Source organism: Hippopotamus amphibius, chromosome 7, assembly GCF_030028045.1.
Source record: "Hippopotamus amphibius kiboko isolate mHipAmp2 chromosome 7, mHipAmp2.hap2, whole genome shotgun sequence".
NCBI lineage: Eukaryota > Metazoa > Chordata > Mammalia > Artiodactyla > Hippopotamidae > Hippopotamus > Hippopotamus amphibius.
The window spans coordinates 128,636,402-128,659,684 of record NC_080192.1 but is presented as its reverse complement, the minus strand read 5'-3'; the positions used below and the strand labels follow the sequence as shown (position 1 = coordinate 128,659,684).

The following is a 23,283-nucleotide window of genomic DNA, read 5'->3' as shown; positions in this document are numbered from 1 at the left end:
AAGTATAACAACAATAGCAAAAGCATGGTGGAAATGAAAGTACACCCTTTTAAGGTTCTCACCCTATATATGAAATGATATGTCATTTCAAGAGAGACTACACGATGAAGATGTATACTGTAAATCCTAAAGCAACCATTAAAAGGGTGAAACAAAGTAAAAGCCCAATAGTGAAGATAAAAATGATTAATCCTGGGGGAATTCCAGTAGTTAGGACTCCATGCTTCCACTGTAGGGGGCACAGTTTCAATCTCTGGTCGGGGAACTAGGATCCCGCATGCCACGTGGCGCAACCAAAAAAAAAAAAAATTAATCTGAAGGAAAGCAGAAACAAGAAAAAAGGAACAAAGAACAGATGGGACATATAGAAAACAAACAGCATCAAATGAAGTCGAAATGCCAGAACCATGTTGGTGTAGAGGAAGCACTGAAAGGCTTAAGGAAATTGGAATGTTAGCATGGATGTACCACGTTGGACCTGCTCAGCTTCCCCGGAAGGGTTAGAGGACACACCTTTCACCGCAACCATGAGAAATCAATTTAGGAGGGGACTGCCAGCATCCTTGAAGAGCTCTGTGGTTGCTCCTCTCTGTACAGTCAGAAATTACAGTGGGAACTGTTACTGTCAACCAGCATCCCTAAATGCTGTGGGGATAATGGGATTCTGAGGTGGCAGGAGCCAAGGAGCTACACTCAATTGCCAAAAGCAAACTGTGCATGGCTACCAAAATGGATAGCGGAGCCAAAGTAGAAATCAGAATAGTTTGACTTGTGGAGACCTATGGCGCTGGCCAGTTGATCACGGCATTCCTAGGAAAGAAATAGATGGGTGGCCTGCTGCATTCAGAACTCTAGGTCTAGTAAATATAACCTGAATTACCAAAGAGAGTCATTGCCCTTATCAATTCTCAGAAGTGAGCCAGTTTAAAGACCCAGAACCTCTTGAATAAAGGAAAGGCTGTACCTCCTGGAGGGGATTATACTGTTAATCTTCCCCAAAGGGACTCTACGGTCATTTACCTTGAAGAAAGGGAAATAAGCAGGCTTTTGGGGGATTACCGGACACTGGCTCTGAACTGACAGTAATTCCAAAAGACTCAAAATGTTATTGTCGTCCACTAGTCAGAGCAGGGGTTTATAAGGTTATGTGATTAAAAGATTGTTAGCTCAGTTCTATCTCAGTGGGTCTAGTGGGTTCTTGAACTCATCCTGTGGTTACTTCCAGAATGCACAATTGAAATAGACATCCTTAGCAACTAGCAGTATCCCCCTATTAGTTCTTTGACCTGTGGAGTAAGGACTATTATAGTGGGAAAGCCACTAAAGCTGCCTCTACCGAGAAAAACAGTAAACCAAAAGTAATACTGCCTTCCTGGAAGGACTGCAGAGACTGGTGCCCCCATCAAGGACTTGAAAGATGCAGGGGTGGTGATTCCCACTGCATCCTCATTTAATTTATGTGTTTCTGTATTTCTGGCCTGTGTAGAAAACAGATGGCTCTTGCAGAATGACAATGGACTGTGGTAAACTTAATCAGGTGGTAACGGCAACTGCAGCTGGTATTCCAGATGCAGTTTCATTGCTTGAGCAAGTTAACACATCTTTTACCTGTTGTGCACTTCCTGATGTGGAAAGTGCCTTCTTCCTTGACAGCTGATAGTAAAGACTACCAGAAGCAGTTTGCTTTCAGGCAGAAAGGCCTGCAATATACCTTTACTGTCTTTCCTCAGGGATGATCAATTCTGCAGCCATAAGTCATAATTTAGCCCAGAGGGACCCTGATTAGCCTTTTCCTTCCGCAAGACACCAGGCCGGTTCATTACATTGCTGATATTATGCTGAATGGACCTGGTGAGCTGGAAGTACCAACTGTGCTAGACATATCCATCTTAGTGAAATGTCTAGGGGTCCAGTGGTATGGGGCATGCTGAGACATTCCTTCCAAGGTGAAGGATAAGTTGTTGTATCTGGCCCCTTCTACCACAAAAAATTGGCACCACACCTAGTGGGCCTCTTTGGATGTTGGAGGCAACATCTTTTTTGGGTGTGCTACTTTAGCCCCTTTACTGAGTAACTCAAAGGCTGCTAGTTTTGAGTTGGGCTCAGGACAAGAATAGCTGTTCTGCTCTTCAGACCATACAATTCAGACCTGAAGGTGCCTGAAACATCAGTGGTAGGTAGAGATGCTGTCTGGAGTCTTTGGCAGGCCCTATAGGCGAATCGGAGTACAGATTCTTAGGAATTTGGGGCAAAACCCTATCATCCTCTGTGAATAATTACTCTCCTACTGAGAAACAGCTCTTGGCGTGCTAGTGGGCCTTAGTAGAGATTTAAAGCTTAACCATGAGCCACCAGGTCACCAGGTGACCTGGGCTGCCCCTCATGAAGCGGACGCTGTCTGACCCATCAAGTCATAAAGCTGGTGTGCACAACAGCACTCCATTATCAAATGGAAGTGGTATACACGAGACAGGGCTTGAGCAGACCCTAAAGGCACAAACTGCATGAGGAAGTGGCCAAAATACCCTGCTCCTCCTTCTCTCTCTCTCAGCCTGAACCTATGGCCTTATGGGAGCTCCCTGTGACCAGCTGACCGGGAAAGAGAAAACTCATCCCTGGTTTATATATAGCTCTGTGTTGATAGGTAGACCCCACATGAAAGTGGACGACTGCAGCACTACAGTAGTAGCAGTGGACATTCCTGAGGGACAGTGGTAAAGGAATATCCTCCTAGTGGACAAAACTTTGGGCAGTGTACCTGATGGTTCATTTTACTGGGAAGGAAAAAAGGCCAGTGATAAGAGTCTATACTGATTCACAGGCTGCGGCCAAGTTTAGCCAAATGGTCAGGAATTAAGAAGGAACATGGACAGAAAATTGGTGATAAGGTTTTATGGGCTGAATTGTGCACCACCCTCCCAACCCCTGGTACCTCAGAATGTGACTGTATTTGGAGATATGGCTTTTAAAGATGTGATTAAGTGCAGATGATGCTGTCAGCGTGGACTCTATCCAATATGACCAGTGTCCTTATAAGAGGAAATCTGGACACACAAAAAAGAGGGATGTGTGCATCCAGAGGAAAGACTAAGTGAGAACAGGGAGAAAAGGCGGCCATCTGAAAACCAAGAAGGCCTCAGAAGAAACCAAACCTGCTAACACCTTGATCTTGGACTTTTAGCCTCCAGAACTATAAGAAAATAAAATTCTATTGTTTTAGCCACCCAGTCTGTGCTATTTTGTTATGGCAGCCCTAACTGACTAATACGCAGGGGCAGCTGGGCAATGTGTATGTGGATAGACCTCTATGAGGTCAAATAGCCAAAAACCTATGTCATATTTCAAGCCCAAGCACAGGCAATGACAAGGGCTTTTACCTCACAGGCCTCATGGAAAAAGCTGTCCTTCTCACACCAGACTTGGTGTACAGCCAAATGCATTGCAGTCTCTCATGGGAGCTGCAGTCAATGACTCAGGTCTCCCTGACTGGCTATGCTCTTACACACATTTTCATTTTGAGCCCGTGTACCTTCATTCCTAAGTCTCTTTATAAGGGATCTTTGACCTAGGTCATCTTCAGGTGCCTCTGCTAAGGCCTCCTTATTGGGGGAGAAAAGAGAAACCTTAAAGACACGTTCCCTGGCTCTGACTCAATTCTTTTCCACTCCTAGCTCTCACTATTTTAAACAGCAAAATCACAAACAAAAAGCATAAAAATGAGAAAAACATGGCAGTAAATAGACCATGGAAAGGACACTGTTGGTTTTATAAAAGCTGAAACGAGAAGGCAGACACTGCCTTGTCTGACTTTAGCTGGGAACATATGCATTGGGAGACTTGAATCTTTTACCACTCTGTACATGTCTATGAATGACTGCAGAAGAACCACAGTAGTATTTCTGGCATTACATCAAATTTTAGTGAGTAGGCAAATTTGCAGATAGGGAACCTGCAAATAATAAGGACCAACTGTACACTGATCACAATAGGATTAAAGTAGAAATCAACAACAGAAAGATATCTGAAACCTCCCCCCAAATTTGGAAATTAATAGACTTCTAAATTATACATGTGTCAAAGAAGAAATCAAGAGAAATCTAAAAATATTTTGACCTTCATGGAATTGAAAATATAACATTAAAATACGCAGATAAATAAATGCCTAGAAGGAAATGTATAGCTTTTTTTGGGGGGGGGGGCCACACCACGAGTCTTGTGGGATCTCAGTTCCCCGACCAGGGATTGGCCCCAACAGTGAAAGCACCGAGTCCTAACCACTGGACCGCCAGGGAACTCCCAATGTATAGCTTTAAATGCTTCTGTTAGAAAAGAAGGCCTAAAAATCAATGTTCTAAGCTTCCACCTTAAGAAACTAGAAAAACAAGGGCAAATTAAACCCAAAAGCAAGCAGAAAGAAAGAAATAATAAGGTAGCTGAAATCAATAAACTGCAAACAAAACCAATGGAATTAAAAGTTAATTCTTAGAACAGATCAATAAAACTGATAAATTTCTAGCCAGACTCATGAGGGAAAAAAGAGGAGACACAAATTATCAATATCAGGAATAAAAGAGGAGATGTCATTATAGAGTATAAATGTATTAAAAGAATAATAATGAAATATTATGAACGACTTTATTGAAATAAATTTGGCAACTTAAATGAAAATCTCTGCAAAACAAATTACTACAGCTCATGCAAGAAATGGTGAACCTGTACTACTATGTATAGAATGGACAGCTTATAAGGACCTGCTATGTAGTACAGGGAAGTCTACTCAATGTTCTGTGGTGACCTGTATGGGAAAAGAATCTAAAAAAGAATGGATATATGTATACGTATGGCTGATGATTCACTTTGCTATGCACCTGAAACTAACACAACATTGTAAATCAACTATACTCCAATAAAAATTAGAAAAAGAAAAAAAAAAAAGAAATGGTGAACCGGGGAATTCCCTGGCAGTCCAGTGGTTAGGACTTGGCACTTTCACTACCAGGGGTCCAGGTTCAATCCCTAGTTGGGGAACTAAGATCCTGCAAGCCATGCAGCACAGCTGGAAAAAAAGAAAAGAAAAGAAAACATAAAGAGAAAAAGAAAAAGAAATGGTGAACCTGAATAGCCTTATATCTACTAAGAAATTGAATTCATAGGTAAAAATCTTCCCAAGGAGCAAAACTCCAAGTCCATTTAACTTCACTGGTGAATTTTACTAAGTATTTAAGGAAGAAATAATACCAATTCTACACAAAATATTCCAGAAAACTGAAGAAGAAATGTCTTCCAACTCATTTTATGAAGTCAGAATTACCCAGATATCAACACCAGGCAAAAACATCACACAAAAAGAATATTATTCCTGAGACCATTATCTCTCATGACCAGACACAAAAATCCTTTACAAAATTTTAGCTGATTCAGCCAGCAATTTATAAACAGGATAATATATCACAACCAAGTGAAGTTTATTCCAGGAATGCAAGGCTGGTTCAATAGTCAAAAATCAGTGTAGGGCTTCCCTGGTAACACAGTGGTTAAGAATCCACTTACCAATGCAGGGGACATGGGTTTGATCCCTGGTCCGAGAAGATCCCACATGCCACAGAGCAACTAAGTCCATGCTCCACAACTACTGAGCCTGCGCTCTAGAGCCCTTGAGCCACAACTGGAAGCCCACGGGCCTAAAGCCTGTGCTCCACAACAACAGAAGCCACCACAATGAGAAGCCTGTGCACCGCAACAAAGAGTAGCCCCTGTTCTCCACAACTACAGAAAACCTGCGTGCAGCAATGAAGGCTCAATGCAGCCAGTAAATGAATAAATAAATTTATTAAAAAAATCAGTGTAAATGATATTACTAATAAACTGGAAAGATAAACCCAAACAATCATCTCATTAGATATAGAAAAAGCATTTGATGATATAGTTCTCAGCAAATCTACATAATATCATACACCCTATAGCATCAGGCTGAATGTTTCTCTCTTAAGATTGGAACAAGTTACCAATAATATCCGCTTTCACTTCAATTCAATATTGTACTAAAGATCTTAGCCACCGCAGTAAGTCAAGAAAAAGAAATAAATGTCAACCAGATGGGAAAGGAAGAAGCCAAAGTGTCTTTATTTGTAGACAACATGATTATTTATTACAAAATCTTCAGGAACCTACAGAAAAAGCTACTAGAGCTAATAAATAAATGTAGCAAAATCACAGAATGTGAGGTCCACATACAAAAATCAATTGTATTTATACATACTCATAATTAATGAGAAACTAAAGTTAAAAAAAAGTATAATGGCATAAAAGTATAAAGTACTTAGATATAAATTTAACAAAATGAACGTAAGATAGGTTCAATGAAAAGTATAAAACTCTGCTGAAAGAAATTAAAGATGACCTAAGTAAGGGAATTTCCCTGGTCGTCCAGTAGTTAAGACTCCACACTCCCAATGCAGGGGGCCTGGGTTTGATCCCTAGTCAGGGAACTAGATCCCACATACCACAACTAAGAGCCCAAATGCTGCAAGTAAAAAATCCTGCATGCTGCAACTAAAGATCCTGCATGTTGCAACAAGAGATCCTGCATGCCACAACTCAAAAATCCTGCATGCGGCAATGAAGATCCCCCATGCCACAACTAAGACCCAGAGCAGCCAAAGAAAGAAAGAAAGAGAGAAAGAGTAGGGAAGTAGAATGGGGTATAAATTAAAAAGAAAAAAAAAAAAGACGACCTAAGTAAACATAAAGTTATATTCATATTGAAAAGACTCAGTATTTTTTAAATGTCAATTCTTCCCAAATTGATACATTGATTCAATGCAATTCCAATCAAAATCCGAGCAATGTTTTTGTACATATGGATGAGATGATTTAAAATTTACATGTAAGTGCAAAGAAACTAGAATAGGCAAAATAATATTGAAAGAAGAGAAGCAAGGTGGAGGAGATCACACTATCTGATATCAAGATTTACTACAAAACACAATAATCAAGACAGTGTGAAACTGTCTTAAGTAAAGACATATAAATAACTGGAAATAGGAAATCTAGATATAGACCCAAACACAGAGGGTCAACTGATTTTCCACCAAGGTGTCAAGGTAGTTCAATGGGGAAAGAAGAGTTTTCTCAACAAATTGTGCCAGGACATTTTGGATATTCATAATCACACAACAAAAACAACAACAACTCAATCTTTACCCCATACCATACATAAATATTAACTTGAAGTAGCACAGACCAAAATGTAATAGCTAAACTACAGAACTTTCAGAAGAAAACATAGGCGAAAATCTTTCTGATCTTGTTAGTAAGGCTGTGCACTGCAACCATGGAGTCCATGCGCTCTAGAGTCTGTGTGCCGTAACTAGAGAAGCCTGTGTGTCGCAACTAGAGAAGCCCATGCACCGCAACAAAGGGCCCACGTGCTGCAATGAAGACCCAGCGCAGCCAAGATAAATTAAAAAAAAAGATTAAATGAGTTAATTAAAAAAAAAAAGAATTTCTACTAAGTCTTAGAGAATGAAAAGACAAGCCACAAACAGGGAGAAAATATTTGCAAATCATAGATCTCATAAAGGGACTTCCCGGTGGTGCAGTGGTTAAGAATGCACCTGCCAATGCAGGGGACACAGGTTTGAGCCCTGGGCCGGGAAGATACCACATGCCATGGAGCAACTAAGCCCCTGTGCCACAACTGCTGAGCCTGCGCTCTGAAGCCCACAAGCCACAACTACTGAGCCCATGTGTCACAACTACTGAAGCCCATGTGCCTAGAGCCCGTGCTCCACAACAAGAGAAGCCACCGCAATGAGAGGCCCACGCACCACAACGAAAAGTAGCTAGTGCCCACTTGTTGCAACTAGAGAAACCCCATGCCAGCAACTGAGACCCAACACAGCCAATAAATAAAATAAATTCAAATAAATTTTAAAAAAATCTCATAAAGGACCTGTATTCTGATACATAAAGAACTCTGAAAACTTGACAGTAAGAAAAATAACTTAATCAAACAAAATGGGCAAAACATTTCAACATACACTTTATCAGAAGATTTAAAGAAGGCAAATAAACACATGAAACAAGTTCAATATCTTTGGTCTTAGGGAAATGCAAATTAAACCCAATGAGGTATTACTACACTCCTACTGGAATGTTTAAAATTAAAAAGACTGAGCATGCAAAGTGGTTGTAATTATAACTCTTATACACTGCTGGTAAGAATGTAAAATGGTATATAACCACTTTGGCAAAACAGTCTGACAGGTTCTTAAAAGCTAAACACACCTATCATATGGTCTAGCCAATCCACTCTTCAGTATTTGTCCAAAAGAAATGAAATATTTGTCCACATACAGTCTTGTGGATGAATGTTCATAGCAGCTTTACTCAGAATAGCCCCAAATTGGAAAAAACTCAAATATCTATCATTTGATGAATGGATAAACAAATTACGGTATATCTATACAATGGAATGACATTCAGCAATAAGAAGGAACACACTGTTGATATAGAACGATATGGATGAATCTCAAAAGCAGTATGCTAGATGAAAGACACAAATATTCTAGAAATGTTCTATTTTATGATTGTGGTGGTATTTACACAGCTATATACATTTGTCAAAATGCAAACTGTACGTTAAAAACTGGTAACATCTCAATAATGCTGATCTTTAAGAAACGTAAGAGGGTGATGAACACACAATCTGGAACAGTGGTTTCCTTGGATGAGAAGAGGTAAAGAAACTGTATGGGAGGAAGTAGCACATCAGTAGATGTCAACCGTTAATATCCTCAGGTAGACTGTTTCATACATATTTATTATATTATTAAAACAGACAAAAAACTGAAGAATAGTTATCATGGATGATGATACAGGTAATTTAGAACCAAAAATAATGACTTGATTCAATTCTGTACCCCTGATGTCCCAACGAGAAATAATGTAAAACAGAAACTGGGGTGCTCTTGAAAATGATTTAGTACTAGCTATTTTTAGAAGACTTCACTCTTCAGAATGATGACTCATTTCTTAAGTGTTTAAGTTTCACTCTAACCAATATTCAAGATACTGACTCTTTAAGAAAATAATTAACTTCATAAGGCTCAATTCTGAGGCATGTTAACACTTACCCAGGGGTTCCACCAGTTGGTCAACCAGTCCCATTTTCTTTGCTCTGTCTGCACGAATGCCTCTACCAGTCAGCATCATGTCAAAAGCAGCAGGCACACCCACCTAACAGGCAAGCAAAGATTAGAGCAGAGGTGGAAAAATATCCAAGTGACAGTTACAATTTACAAATCATCCAAAAGAGCAAAATATATATTAGAACGAGAAAAGTCAAACCAGATTTTTATGCTATATATCAATCAGTGAAATTTTATACACATACACACTTAGGTAACTTTTAGTTTTAGAAACCTCCACCCGAAGTAAAAGTGTCTTTATATCTCTTCTTTTAATTCAATATGCAGGATTTCTGTCTTATGGATTGATAAGGTGGAGAAAAAATTTCATGTTTCCCAAAATTGTACATTTATGTCATTCTGAGTTTCTCCTCCATCATTTGTATAACATTTAAAATTCCTATACTGGAATTAGTAGAGACTTTGAGAAACCTCATAGTTTTGACAGTGTCTTTAGAAAGGATCGTAGACGTAACAAAAAGAGAACTCAGCTAGGGCTTCATATGCTAGTGCTAGAACAGCTTCTAGCAACTTTCAAGAACCGATTACATGTATAACAAAAGAAACTCAGCAATACACACATATAGGCTTATTCATTCTTCCAATAAATTCTTTTAACAATTCCTACACACTATTATCAGAAAATGAATACCATAAACTTTCCCATTTTTCTGTGTCCAGCTCATACCAACTTCTCTCCAAAGAGTATTTCCGCTGAGTGTTGTTTTCCCTGAAGAATCTATAGTGCCAGAGGCTATGAGGTACAGGGAGCCCTCAAGTTTGATGTTAAGCTTGCTCTACAGCCTCCAGGTCCTGTCCTTCCCTTCTCCTTAAGAATTCAAAAGCCTGACGGGCCCCTTTTGTTCTATAGAAAACAATGAGATCATCCAAATCAGGGGAAAGGTCTGCCTCTTACAGTTATCATGAAATAAGACTTAGGGACTTGAAAAACTGATAAGATTGTACTGTGCAGAGAAGGAACAAATTAAAAGATAAGTTCTAGAAAGCAAGACGTATCTTATTTATCGCTTCCCTTCTTTATGGACTAACAAAGGATCTTGATCAATCATTTTGATCAAGGAATTGAAAAAAATAAATAAAAAGTAGAATTGAAAAAATAAACAAACAGGAATAAAATATTGATCCCATACATCCATATTTTATTTGGTTTCTAAATTTTACAATGAATACCCCTATCACGCCTTCTGTACAGGAGGAAACAGATCTAAAGGAGCGTATAGGATCAAGGTTCTCAAGTTCACATGGGGATCTTAAACTCACCATTTTGGGCAGCCTTTGTGTGCCTCCTGCTCCTGGTAAGATTCCCAGCAAGACTTCAGGCGAACCTAATACTGTTTTCTTATCTTTAGTTGCTATTCTGTATTGGCATGAAATGGCAAGCTTCAAACAAATGAAAGAAAATTATAATGTTAGAAAATGAAACTTTATAACATCTTAGGATATGTGAGGGTGTAAAGATTACTTAAAAAGGAGGAATGTGCCCACAGAATAAACTGAAATTCCTCTGGCTGGCATTTGATGCTTTCAACAGTTTACCTTTCTGGCCTTACTTCCCCTAAGTTATTAACCTCTTTTTGGTTTGCGGATCTCCTTGAAAATCTCCTAAAAGATATGGAAGCTCTCACATAATTACATATGCATCCCAGGTTAAGAAGCCCTGTACCCTATAAAGACTCTTCAATCAAGCAGGCCTATTTATTATGTCCTAATTAAGCTCTGTTTATCCTTGTCTTTGCTCACACCATGCCACATGTGGAATGTTTTTCCACTATTTTCTGGTTAATCAAATTCTGCCTATCGTTTAGGACCAGACACAGGTTTCCTTAATTAATATACATGAAAGTGCCTAGTATAGAACACAGCATGTGATAAATGCTCAATAAATGTTACTTTCTTTTTCCCTCCTCCTTTCCTACATGCTCCAGTCTGGTAAGCATCTCTTTTCTCAAACCTTGTTTATTTACCACCTTTACTACTCACAAAACACATGACGTACATTATGTGTTATATGTCTCAACTAGGCTTAAGCAGCTCAAGAGCATGAATCACATTTCTGAATCTTTGCCTTGCACACCAGAACAAGGTTTTCGAGAACTGAAAGGGACTTTAGAGATCTAGTTCAAATCTTCTCAATTTATAAATGAAAAAATGACGCTTTGGTTCACTTGCTCTGTGCCATGAGACTAAGGATAAAAATCTACCCAGAAGTTTGATAACTAAAAAAAAAGCTGATTCTCCCTCAATCACTTTCCTTAAGGCAAAGTAGTAGCCTAAAGGTTTAGAGCTGGTAAATCCCAACCATGAGCTGTACCGTGTCTCAATGACTTTGGAATAAATCTGTACCTCAAGTCCTCCTCCTAAGCAGGATCCACTGATGGCAGCCACAATAGGCTTTGTGGACTTCTCAACTTTCTCAAACGTTCTCTGTGCTTCCTGGGATATTTGTGTTATCTCTTGAGAGGTCGTGCAAGCGGATAACATGCTGTAGTAAACATGAAAGCAGAGAACAGAAAAAAAAAAGATAAAACTATAATCTACTTTGTTCAATACTTCATCCACCATATCCTTATCCTATCATACGTCAATACTTGGTAGTGAATCTGCAAATATGCAGAAGTTTAAGAATGATTTTGCCTCAGCACTAATATTAGTGACATCATCTCACTATAAAGAGTGTTAAATTTCTGGATTTAGAGAACATGAAACAAACATGTTGAATAGTTTATTTTTGTTTTGATAACAAATCATTAGGTTATAAACCTCTGTACATGAGAAAATCACCTTCTGGTAAATCTTTTCAAGATCAGGTTAAACATTTTCACTATCAGGTAGCTTTCAGATTAAACATCAATCAAAATGACAGAAAAAAGCTTCTATTACAATAATGTTGCCCTCAATGCCCCTAAATTTCAGTTTGTTTCGTTCGCTACTTATTGTTTCTGAACACATTTAAGCTGCGGGTTTTTTTACTTTTGACAAAAGATAACTAATGTTCTGTCATTTTATATGCTAGGAGTTGCTCAGCTAGCCTCATAGAAGCTGCAAGTAGTTTCCTATGGATTTAGGTAGCTACTGCCAGGTACATCAGTCTTGCGAGGCTTAAATAACCAAGCTAGAAGAAAAAGAAAAGCACTTGATGGAGCTAACTTTGCTTTTTCTAAAAAACAAACATAAACAAACAGAAAACTTATGAATTTCTAATCACTATACATAAATGAAGAAGGGTACACAATATTGAACAAAGTTTAAAAATATACAAACACCTTAAATACAAATTACTAAGCCAATACTGCTATCATTGACTAAAGTGCAAAGAATAATATAGCCAATACCCATATTTTGACAGAATTAACAACTGTTAACATTTTAACCCATTAATCTAACACTAAGATATCACTTCTCCTTATTTTTGCTTTGAAGAATTGTAAATAACTTATACCACTGAAAAAAAGATAGAAAATATTAGCTGTATCTGTGAAGTACCCTTTGACCTCCTCTACCAGCCACTTCATTTACCCTGAAACAACCATTTTCATATGTATGTAGTGTATTCTTCAGACCAACTACATATTTGTATCCATAAAGAATACACAGAAATATTTCATGCATGGTTTTAAAATGTTTATATAAACTATATACTATACCAAACATTCTGCAACTTTTTTTTCAACTTAACATTATGTTTTTGAGTTGCAACATCATGCTGTAGATCTAGTTAGTTCCTCTGAATTCTTTTTGTAGTATTTTATCTTGTGAATATTCCACATTTACTTATGTATTTCCCTAATGACTGACATTTAGCTTGTTTCAAATTCTTCACTGTTTCAAACAGGACTGAACATCCTTATACATGCATGGGTCCTTAAAAACAAAGGGTGGGATTTCTCTAGCATATATACCTAGAAGAGGTAATGATTTTATGATATCAATACATGCATTTTCAGTTTACTAAATTTTATCAAATTGATCTCCAAAGTGGCTATACCAATTTGCATTCCCACTAGTAATATTTAACTTTCTCATTTTCCCAAGTCCTTGCTAACATGATATTTTCAAAGTTTTAAATGTTCACTGGTCTGACAGATGAAAAAAAAGAGCATCTCATTAGTTTTATAATATTTTTTATTCTACTCAAATACTGCTCCATGAACTACTTTCAACTTCTTTTAAGAAAGGTTGTATTCAGTCTTCTAAGGTTTAGGCAACAAGCCCCTCTTTTTTTATCAAGTTTATTATACTCATGAAAATAACTTCAAAAAAACTTTCAGAGAAAATTTACTTCTATCTTCTTTTAAAATGAGGAATGATTAGGCCTAAAAAACAAACCACTAGTCAAGATAAAAGGTGACTTCAAATTTCCTAAAACTTACTTGAGATCGGCACCTGCAATGAAGCAGCCTGGCTTTGATGAGATAAGGACGGCACTTCTGATTTGATTGCTAGACCAGACTTCATTCATTACTTCTAAGAACTCTGAATGCAGTTCTTGACCCAGGGTATTCACCTGCCAAAGGGAAATACATATAAATCTAAGGGTTTAAACTTGAAGCAACAGATGCGCAAATCACCATCAAATGCTATTTTGATTGTAGGAAATATGTTCATCCAGGAGAAATATACTGCTAAAAGGAAGAGCCAGGGAAACAAACAAACAACCCAGTAGCTGTCTATTCAGGTGCTTTGGCCAACTGTAAGCACCCCTCCCTTTAAAAATAGTTCTACTCAAAGGAGGAACTCATACTCCTAAGGAGGGTCATATTCCTAAGAGTTTGAATCATATGCAGGCTATAAATAAGTCTGCAAACATTCAGCAGCATGGAAAACATTTGTATAATGTTAAGGAAAAAAAGAAATCAAAATTAGACGTATAGTATGATCTTAATTTTTAGAATATTATTTGCTGAAATTGGATTAAATGTTAAAAGTGGTTATTTTGGGGTTTGGCATATGAATGATTATTTTCCTCTTTATTGCTTTAAAATGTCCTGCCACAGGCACGTGTTATTTTTGCGTTCAGGAAAAATGGTCAACTTAGAAAATTCTGAAAAAATACCTTAAGTTTGAACTATTGCTCAGTAAATGCCAAGATTTACTCTAGTGAGGGGGACTGGCTCTTACTTTCCTTAATTTGTGACAGTTGTTAATTGCTTCCATCTAAGTCCTCCTACTTCATTTAGGTCTCTGGTAACAGGATTTCTGAAATATGGAATTTTTACACCAACTTTAGGGGGGAGAAAAGCAAGAGCTCCTGCAATAAAGCTCTTCTTGACAAAAGACTGGATTAATGCTGTGTCCTTTGTTGAAGCAGCCAAAAACAAATGACGCTCCACTTTGAAGAGAACTTGATTTCTTTTTTTTTAACCTATTCTTATATATTTATTTATTTTTAAAGAACTTTTATTGAGATATAATTGACATACAATAAACTGCATATATTTAAAGCATACAATTTGATATTTTTTTTCCTATTAGTTACGTATGTATGGCAATCCCAATCTCCCAATTCATCTCACCCCAACCCCCTGCTTTTCCCACTTGGTGTCCATATGTTTGTTTTCTACATCTGTGTCTCTATTTCTGCCTTGCAAATGGGTTGATCTGTACCATTTTTCTATATTCCAGGTATATACATTAATATACGATATTTGTTTCTTTCTGACTTACTTCACTCTGTATGACAGTCTCTAGGTCCATCCATGTCTCTACAAATGTCCCAATTTTGTTCCTTTTTACGGCTGAGGAATATTCCACTGTATCAGAACTTGATTTCTAACATATAAGCTGTACCAAGTCATTCACGTCCCTCAGGAAATTCAACGACATTTAACCCAGCAAATTTACTATGAATAATGACTTATGTCAGGCAGGTTAAGAAAGCCGATTTAATAGCCTATAGTTAAGACCAGTAGGTCAGTTTTAATTCTGATAAACAAAGCTTGTACTTTGCTTCTTATCTAATAAAGCGCCTTGTCATTCTACAGTGTAACAGAAGGCTAGTTTTATTAATCCTTGATGTTAATCCGACATCTAAGGTCAACTAGAAGGAATTCTTAAACAAGGACCTCGGCTGCAGAAAACTGCATTCCTTGGGCAATTTCTCAAATTCGCTCAAAACTGTAAGTTCATGTGATTACTGCCTAATTGGTGGATTTATTTCTTTGCCCTTCAGGACTGGACTGATGAATGTAGTGAGTAGAAACAAACTGTAGCAAGTTAAATTAGGTACCTTTGAATTGGGTGAGTTAATTCGAATAACTGCCACATCCCCTTTGACTCCGTAGTTAATATGGGTTCTGGCTAAAAAGAGAAGGAAAATTTATTTGTAAACATGTTTATTGCTAAATAAGTATAAAAAGCAATGTAAACATGTCAACGAGAAATTAAACTTACTCAGCAAAGCAGAGGACCTCATAAAGTTACGGTAAATATAACCTGTAAGAAAAAGGTATTCCAAATTAATCACTTTACAAAACAGAATTTCTATAGTACCTGCTACATATAACAAAGCTGCAGTTTACAACAACAACAACAAGAAAAAACAAAATTAGAACAAAGTGTTCTAGGCCATTATTGTGACCACTACTGTTCCTTTTTTGTTTCAATTATCAGGATATATGATTATTTGGATACTGAATGTGGTAGGTGGAAGAATGGCCTCTCAAGAATGTCCACGTCCTCAGAAACTGAGTATGTTGGGTTATATGGAAAAGGGAAGTAAAGGTTGCAAATGGAATGAAGGTGGCTAACTAGCTGAACTTAATACAGGGCGATTAGCTTGGATTATTCAGGTACACCCAATGTAATTACAAAGGAGGAGAAAAAGCCAAAAGAACCAGAGATGACAGCATGAGAACCCATTTTGCTGGCTTTGAAGAAGTCAAGGAATGTGGGTAGCCTCTGGAAACTAGAAAAGGCAAGGAAATGGATTCTCCCTTAGAGCATCCAGAATGAACACAGCCCTGCCAACACCTTTGATCTTAGCCCAGTGAGACTCATTTCTGATATCCATAACTGTAAGATAATATATTTGTATTGTTTTGGACACTAAGTTTGTGGAAATTTAGGGCCACAATAGGAAAAGAATACACTAAGAAATAAGTAATCTACAAAACAATCCATAATGTTGTTCCAAATGTATCCCAAATGTATCTCAAGCATGTTCTCCAGCCAGGTCCTCCTGCATTTTTATGGAGAAATGGACTTTCCGGTGTTGTGAAAAGTAAAATCAAGGGGCATTAGAGGCTCCATGTTCCTCTCTATCCCGCAGTTCTTTAAAGGAGGGGAAGAGAACGCACAGAAGAAAGCAGCTTTACACTGCTTTCAAAGGCAAAACAACATACTATTAAAAAAAGAAAACAGTAGATGGCACCAGAACCAGAGTGCGGCGATCTGTGGTTCTGTCTGCATTTTTTTCTTTAAGCAATCCAAGTCAGTCCTCATTGTGCAAAGACAAAGGACCTGAGAGTCCAAAGACTTGGGTTCAACCATTAATTTTATCATTTACTATCTGTATGACCATGTACAAGTCTCTTACAGCATTTCAGTCTTCTTCTAAATATAGAAGTAAAAGTGATGTAATGATTATAAAAGTACTTGTAAGTCTAAGTGCTACAGCAAAATAAATTAAGATAGAAGCCAGCCATCTCCTCAATCTTCAGTGCCTCTACTTCACTAATGATATATTTCCCTTTGCTTTTCCACCATTTAAAATCTGTATCATCTGTATTTATCATTCTTCCTTTTTTATATCTGTATCAGGGCTCCACAAAGCCTTATCTTGAGATTCTGTCCACAATGATCTTTCCCTTCCTTGCCCAAATTTTTATCTTTATTACTGTTTTGTTCTCTAATCACTGCATCTACAGCAGGTGTCTCCCCCAACTAAACTGTAATCTCCTCCAACATCATCTGATAGTCATTCATTCCACAGCAAAAATCTAGTTGCAGCCTACCACATACTGCTCCAGGCACCTAGAGGGAACAGAAAGACAAAAATCCCTGTCTTGGGGACCTCCCTGATGGCACAGTGGTTAAGAATCTGCCTGCCAATGCAGGGGACATGGGTTCAATCTCTGGTCCAGAGAGATCCCACATGCCAAGGAAAAAACTAAGCCCGTGAGCCGCAACTACTGAGCCTATGTGCTGCAACTACTGAAGCCCATGCACGTGGAGCTCCTGCTCCGCAAAAAGAGAAACCACCACAATGAGAAACACTGCAACGAACAGTAGCCCCTGCTCGCCACAACTAGAGAAAGCCCGTGCAGAGCAATGAAGACCCAACACAGCCAGTAAATCAATCAATCAATCAATCAATCAATCAATCAATCAATCCTTGTCTTTGTGGAGGAGGTGAAAACAGGCCCGGCATAACAAGGAGTTTGCTTATAAAGTAGAAATTCTGTGGGAGGGGCGCCAGGTAATAGGCAATTCTAGCTAGAACAGGGTAAAGTGAATTAGTGAGAATAAACTGATCAGGAATTCAGGTGGGAAAGAAGCAGTGGAAAGAGATAAAAAACAAGACAGATAAGTATGGAAATAAATGTTAGAAGATAAGCACCTAAGAAAAAAAGAAAACAGAGCAGGTGAAGGGGCATGGGTTGTATTTCTGAAGACCAAATATGTGAGACAAAAGGTTTGTGCTCATTAGCTTATAAACCATAAACTCTCACCCACTAACCTAACTCTGTCCCTCTGCCCCATACAGACATACACCAAACCTCCTCTAAATCAAGAGATGAAAAACAGCAAATGTACAAAAACATTATCTGGAAAACAATTCCAATCCACAGTCAGCTAAATAAAGTTGAAGTACAAGGTAGCTTTGCTTTTGCAATTCAGCCTTACTCACTACCTAATTAGGAACACGTACTTTAGAGCAGCTGGGTGAACTTTAGCCTATATCTCCTGTGCCAGCAAAAGAGAGAGAAACCTTTGTCCTGATTTGTAATCATTTAAATAATTTAGCTCAAGAAGATACCTATAAGATCTAAGACTACAGCAGTGGAGAGAGCTGGATTATGCTGACAGAAATTTCAAATATGAAAATGTTACTTTGGTTGTAACAATCCATAATTTTTCTCAATATTCAGTCTCGGGGGGAAGGGACAGGATTAAGGAAGTGAGAGCCAAATTTAAATATACACTGTCTACTAAGGTACTTGTCTCCAATTCACTTCCTGTGAAGTTATTCTACCACTTACACAATTAGGAATTTGGATTTAGAGTAGGAGTGGGAATTAAACAAGATATTTTGGTCAAGGTGTGATTTTCATTTGATGGTCATTCAGAGTTTAGCATTCATGCAGGAATGGGTTAAAACTTCAAGAAATACAAATCGGTGTCAAGAGATTTTAATCATCCATCGTTAAATGTCATAATCTCATCAAATGCTTGGCAACACCTTGGCACACGTTTTCAGTTAGGGTTAGGGTTAGGGTTAGTCTGTTGAGTCTAAATGGCAATCCAGGAATGTAGGTAATTTTAAATTCACTTTCTAGACTTTGTTTTTTCAAAATTTATACATTGCTACTAAAGGGGGCAATAACTATAATAAGCCATATTTTCTTTTTAAAAATTTTTTAAAATTAATTTTTATTGAAGTATAGTTGATTTACAATGTTGTGTTAGTTTCTGCTGTACAGCAAAGTGAATCAGTTATACATATACATAGATCTATTCTTTTTTAGATTCTATTCACATATAGGTCATTACAGAGTGCTGAGTAGAGTTCCCTGTGCTATACAGTAGGTTTTTATTAGTTGTCTATTTTATATATAGTAGTGTGTACATGTCAATCCCAGTCTCCCAATTCATTTCTCCTCGCCCAAGCCATATCTTCTTATAGGTTAAAACACAATGCAAAATATATACACACATGTGTATACATATATTTCTATACAAAAAAATAGAAAAACTAAGCTTGTAATATTTTATCACATATGTAAAATGTAAAAATTACTTTAAAAAAGTCTCTGACATATAGAATCACAGTTCTTCAGGGCAGGAAAAAGCTAATAACAGCTAACATTTATTAACGTTGCTAATATCACCTACTCCATGAAACACTGCTTTACACCTAAAATAACTTCTTTAAAGCTCACAAGGTGGTATCATTCCCCATTTCACAAATGACAAAACAGACACAGCAATTACTTGCCCAAGGTCACCAGAGGGTAAGAGCACCGCAGGGTGAAAGGCAGAGACAGAAGTCAGACTCCAAATTTAATACTTTTAATTGCATTGCCTTAAAATCAATAGAAGGGAAGTTAAAAAAAATACACTTGACGTTTTTAAAGGGTTAAATCAAAAATGTGGAAAATAGACAATCAAACTGTCAGGTAACATGACCAAATGCTAACAGTAGCTTCGTGAGTAGTAAGTGAATGGGTGATTCTTTTTTTCTTAATCCCTTTCCCCTGTCTTTACATTTCCATTTTCTGTAATATTATGATTGGGCCGGGTGCGCGCGCTCACGCCCCGCCCCCCACACCCACAGAGCAGTCCTGTGGAGGCTAAAAACACTGGTTGAAATAAGAAAGCAGAAAAGAGTCAATCATTCAAAATTAGTCCCTTACAGTAACGGGCACTCCTCTAAAAACAGCATACAGTATTACCTCAGTGGTTCAGAAGGAGGAAAGCATATTATAAATTAAATTTCTAATTAAGTAACTGATATTAAGTACAACATGCAATAAAAAGTCAGATTTCACCTTAAAGATTTGAGATGGAAGGAGTGCCTGATTTTCCACAATCACCTACTTTAACTCTTTCACCGCCAGTTTGAAGAGAAAAAGACAATATAGCTAATGCAAGCTAACTGGATATCTCCAGAAACAGCGGTAGAAATAGTTGTTAAAATTATCTAATATCTTGTTCCTTAAGAAACAAGATATCTGCGTATTTAAAAAAAATCCTTCCAGCAAGTTGCAGAACCTGCCCCTTGAAAAGCTACATATCATACGTTCATACTGGGCTAATTGGAACTGCAAGAGTTGAGCTTCCTATTGAAGCGTGGTAACAGGTGCAGAAAAGATTTTGTGGGAAAGGGACGGGAAATGGCAGTAAATTGCAAGTCTGGTTAATTTCATACAGGAAGGTTTTAAGATGCCTCTTGTTACATGCGAGGTGCTGTGCAGCCACAAAGATGTGACAGAATGGGCTGTCCTAGTCCTCCCAGTCCTCCCAATCTAGTAGGAACAGGCTCAAGGTTATCATTAACGGAAATAAGCGGAGACCTGGTGGACAGGGCTCAGAAAGCTTAGGGGTTACGGAGCCTGAAATTGCTGCAGGACTCATGAGAGAGGAAATGTCAGTCCCTGAGCCAAGGAACAACAGATCGGTTCGCAGAGTAGCATGCCTCCTTCTCATCCAGGGCTGGGTCCCTGGGCTGGGGCAGGGAGATGGCAGCGATCGGGAGACGCGGCTCCGGGGCTGCCCGGGTCTCCGTAGGAGTTCTGTCCGGGGCTGCGGGGCGCCCTCAACCAGGCCTCACCTGGACAGCGGAGCATCCTGGAGGCAGTGAAGCGGCTGAGGCTGCCCATTGCCCGGGAGGCCACCATCTTGAACAAGAGAGGACGAAAGTGGAAAGCGCTTCAAGTTGGGGCAGCCGAGCAGAGGACTTTTCTTCCCGCAGCCTGACTCTAGCCAGGCGCCCGATGTCCCGCCTGACTGAAAACCCCGACGGCAACTTGCCGCCGGCTTCTTAACCTTGCCCTTCACTTCCGGCTAACGGGGCGGAAAGGACCCCCTCTCCGCGGGAAGAAAGCTCAGCGAGGAAGGGGAGGGATTTCCGGATTTTCCAGTCAGGCAGCCGGCGGGCAGCCTGGGAGGCCCGCGGGGCCCGCGGCGCGGGTGGGCGGGGCGAAGGGTCCTTTCTAGGCAGGGCCCGCCTCTTGGTCCCCGCGGGTCCTGTCACTAGCGTCCAGACCTTGCCCGCAGCAGGAGTCTCAGGTGACGCGGACTGAGGTGAGAAGGGCCGCGCGCTCGGCCTTCCGGCTGGCCTTTCCCTGGCGGGGTCCGCGCTTCCGTTCCCATACGCTGCGCCAGTGCCCGCGGTCGCGTTCCCTCCCTGGGGGAGTGGATTTCCAGCGAGCGGAAGGAAGCTTCTCGGTCGGGGTCTCCGGGTGCAGTGTTTGTAGCGCAGAGCTACGGTGTCGTCTGTGCCTTTTAATTTATCGCCGCAGGTTAACGGACTGTTGGCTTGTGTGTGTCATCGCTTTCAAGTGCCGGCCTGTGTTCCAGTGTTGTTGTTTCACCTGCTTTGCCTGTAGCCAGGTCGGCGGCTGTGGAGATTCGGAACGGGGCCCGGGGGTTACCCCTTTTATGCTACCGAGGGTGGGTCTCGGTCGTGTGGCTTTTGGGGGCTCGAGTGTGGGAGGAGCTGAAACATTCCTGCGTCCTGCTCCGAGAGCCAGGGCTCAAGATTATTTTCTGATCCGGAAGGGACCCGAAGATCATCTGGTCGTTCAGCCCCTTCGCTCTGTTGGTGAAGCCCGTGAATCAGAGTGAGTTTACCCATGGCCACAGGCGGTAGAAATAGGACTAGAGCCTGTGTCTGCTAACTCCTGGTCAAGAGCTCTGCGTTACTGGAAAGATAGGTTTGAGTCCTGGAAAGATGGGCTTGAGTCTTGGAATCAGGTGATTGCTTCCAAAAAGTAATGTTTAGGGCCCTCTAGGCCCTTTCACCGCTATCTCATTTAATACTCACGATCCGAAAATTGTTATTTGCATTTCGTAGCGGAAGTTTGGAGGCTTGGAGATTATGTAAATTTTCTGGTAGGTGGCAGAGTCAGGATTCGGACATAAATCTAAGCCTGCTGTTCACCAGAATGGTTGTTCCTCAGGAGAGGGAGAAGGAAGAGGCAGGGGGAAATGGCAGGGAAGTTGAGACTGAATTGCGCCGTATGGAAAGAAACAGGAGAGGTTTCTGTTTAAAGCTCAAGTCAAGTAGTGAGTCCTCCACCACTGTGAGCACATTAAACAGAAACTGGATGACCAATGATCTGTTAATTCGCAAAAAGGATTCTCGGTGACTTCCAAAGGCCCTCGAAATCATAAGGTTTTTACATTTCACAGCTTGCCTTCTGCCCACACAATGCTCTTTCTGCATCTAATTCGGTGTAGCACTTATTGTTTAGATCAGGAGTGGCAAACTTTTTCTGTAAAGGGCCAGATAGTAAATAGTTTAGGCTTTACAACCCACATTGATCTGTGTCATATACTCTTTGTTTTGTTTTGCTCTACAACTCTTTAAAAATGTAAAAACTATTATTAGCTAGAGGCCCATGGGTTGTCATTTGCCAGTCCCTGACTTAGGTCACCCTTTTGGCTCTTGTCTTTTTCGTTTCCTGTACTCTGAGCAAAATCGTAAGCTCCATCGAGGGCAGAAATGTTATGCTTCTCACTGTGGCTTACATAAAGGGAAATGAAATCCATTTCTACCATCACCCACTAATATTAATAGCAAACACATGTATAACCCTTACTACATATCAGGCACTGTTCTAAGTGCTTTATATGTATATTAATTTAGTTATTCTTCACAACAACCCTATGAGGTAGGTACTTTATCTACAGTTTACAGGTTCACGTTACAGATGGATTATCTACACCTTACTCCTAAAACAGACAAAGCAAATGGCCTTTAGAGGCCATCAGGAATCCTTTCTGCAAATTAAGTAGTTTGCTTAAGTTCATACAACTAGGATGGAGCCAGGATTTGGGTTAGTCGGTCTGTCTTTAATGTCTGTGCTTTTAAGGGTATTGTAGATTGTGTCTTAATGATACTGTAATGAGCTGAGTCATTTCTTCTTGTTTTCATTACTTGTTTAGCCCCTTCTTCATTTTACTTGCTTCCAGGTTCCTGCAACTTCATGTATCTTTCCATAGCTTCACACCCTACTCAAGCCCACCCAGGCTCCCCAAATCCTTAAATCAAAATGTATTTCCTAAAGCTTAAAGCAAATGACAGTAACTAGGTCAACCCTCCCCTAGAGTATTTTGTTTAGTCCTTCTTTCTTTTGAAACCTGTCTCTACTTTTTATAAATTTTTGAAGGAATATATATTCTAGTT

General features: G+C 39.3%; 2 protein-coding genes across 10 annotated transcripts in view; one reads left to right on the top strand and one right to left on the bottom strand.

The window, feature by feature from the left end:
• Positions 1-20,970, bottom strand: part of HADHA (hydroxyacyl-CoA dehydrogenase trifunctional multienzyme complex subunit alpha) — a 42,739-nt gene extending 21,769 nt beyond the window's left edge. Inside the window, exons 1-7 of the mRNA XM_057743538.1 lie at positions 20,704-20,970; positions 15,603-15,644; positions 15,439-15,509; positions 13,583-13,716; positions 11,556-11,694; positions 10,473-10,592; positions 9,138-9,240 (exon numbers count right to left, since the gene is read on the bottom strand). Of these exons, the coding sequence (XP_057599521.1) occupies positions 9,138-9,240; positions 10,473-10,592; positions 11,556-11,694; positions 13,583-13,716; positions 15,439-15,509; positions 15,603-15,644; positions 20,704-20,770 (676 nt within the window). The 5' untranslated portion in view covers positions 20,771-20,970. The remainder of the gene's footprint in view (positions 1-9,137; positions 9,241-10,472; positions 10,593-11,555; positions 11,695-13,582; positions 13,717-15,438; positions 15,510-15,602; positions 15,645-20,703) is intronic.
• Positions 20,971-21,024: 54 nt separating this feature from the next.
• HADHB (hydroxyacyl-CoA dehydrogenase trifunctional multienzyme complex subunit beta) overlaps positions 21,025-23,283 on the top strand; it is a 35,456-nt gene continuing 33,197 nt past the window's right edge. For 2 of the 9 annotated variants that reach the window (XM_057743540.1, XM_057743539.1), the window contains exon 1: positions 21,519-21,545. In XM_057743540.1, the coding sequence (XP_057599523.1) occupies positions 21,534-21,545 (12 nt within the window). In that variant the 5' untranslated portion in view covers positions 21,519-21,533. The other 7 variants (XM_057743543.1, XM_057743541.1, XM_057743544.1 and 4 more) reach the window with 7 other exon arrangements.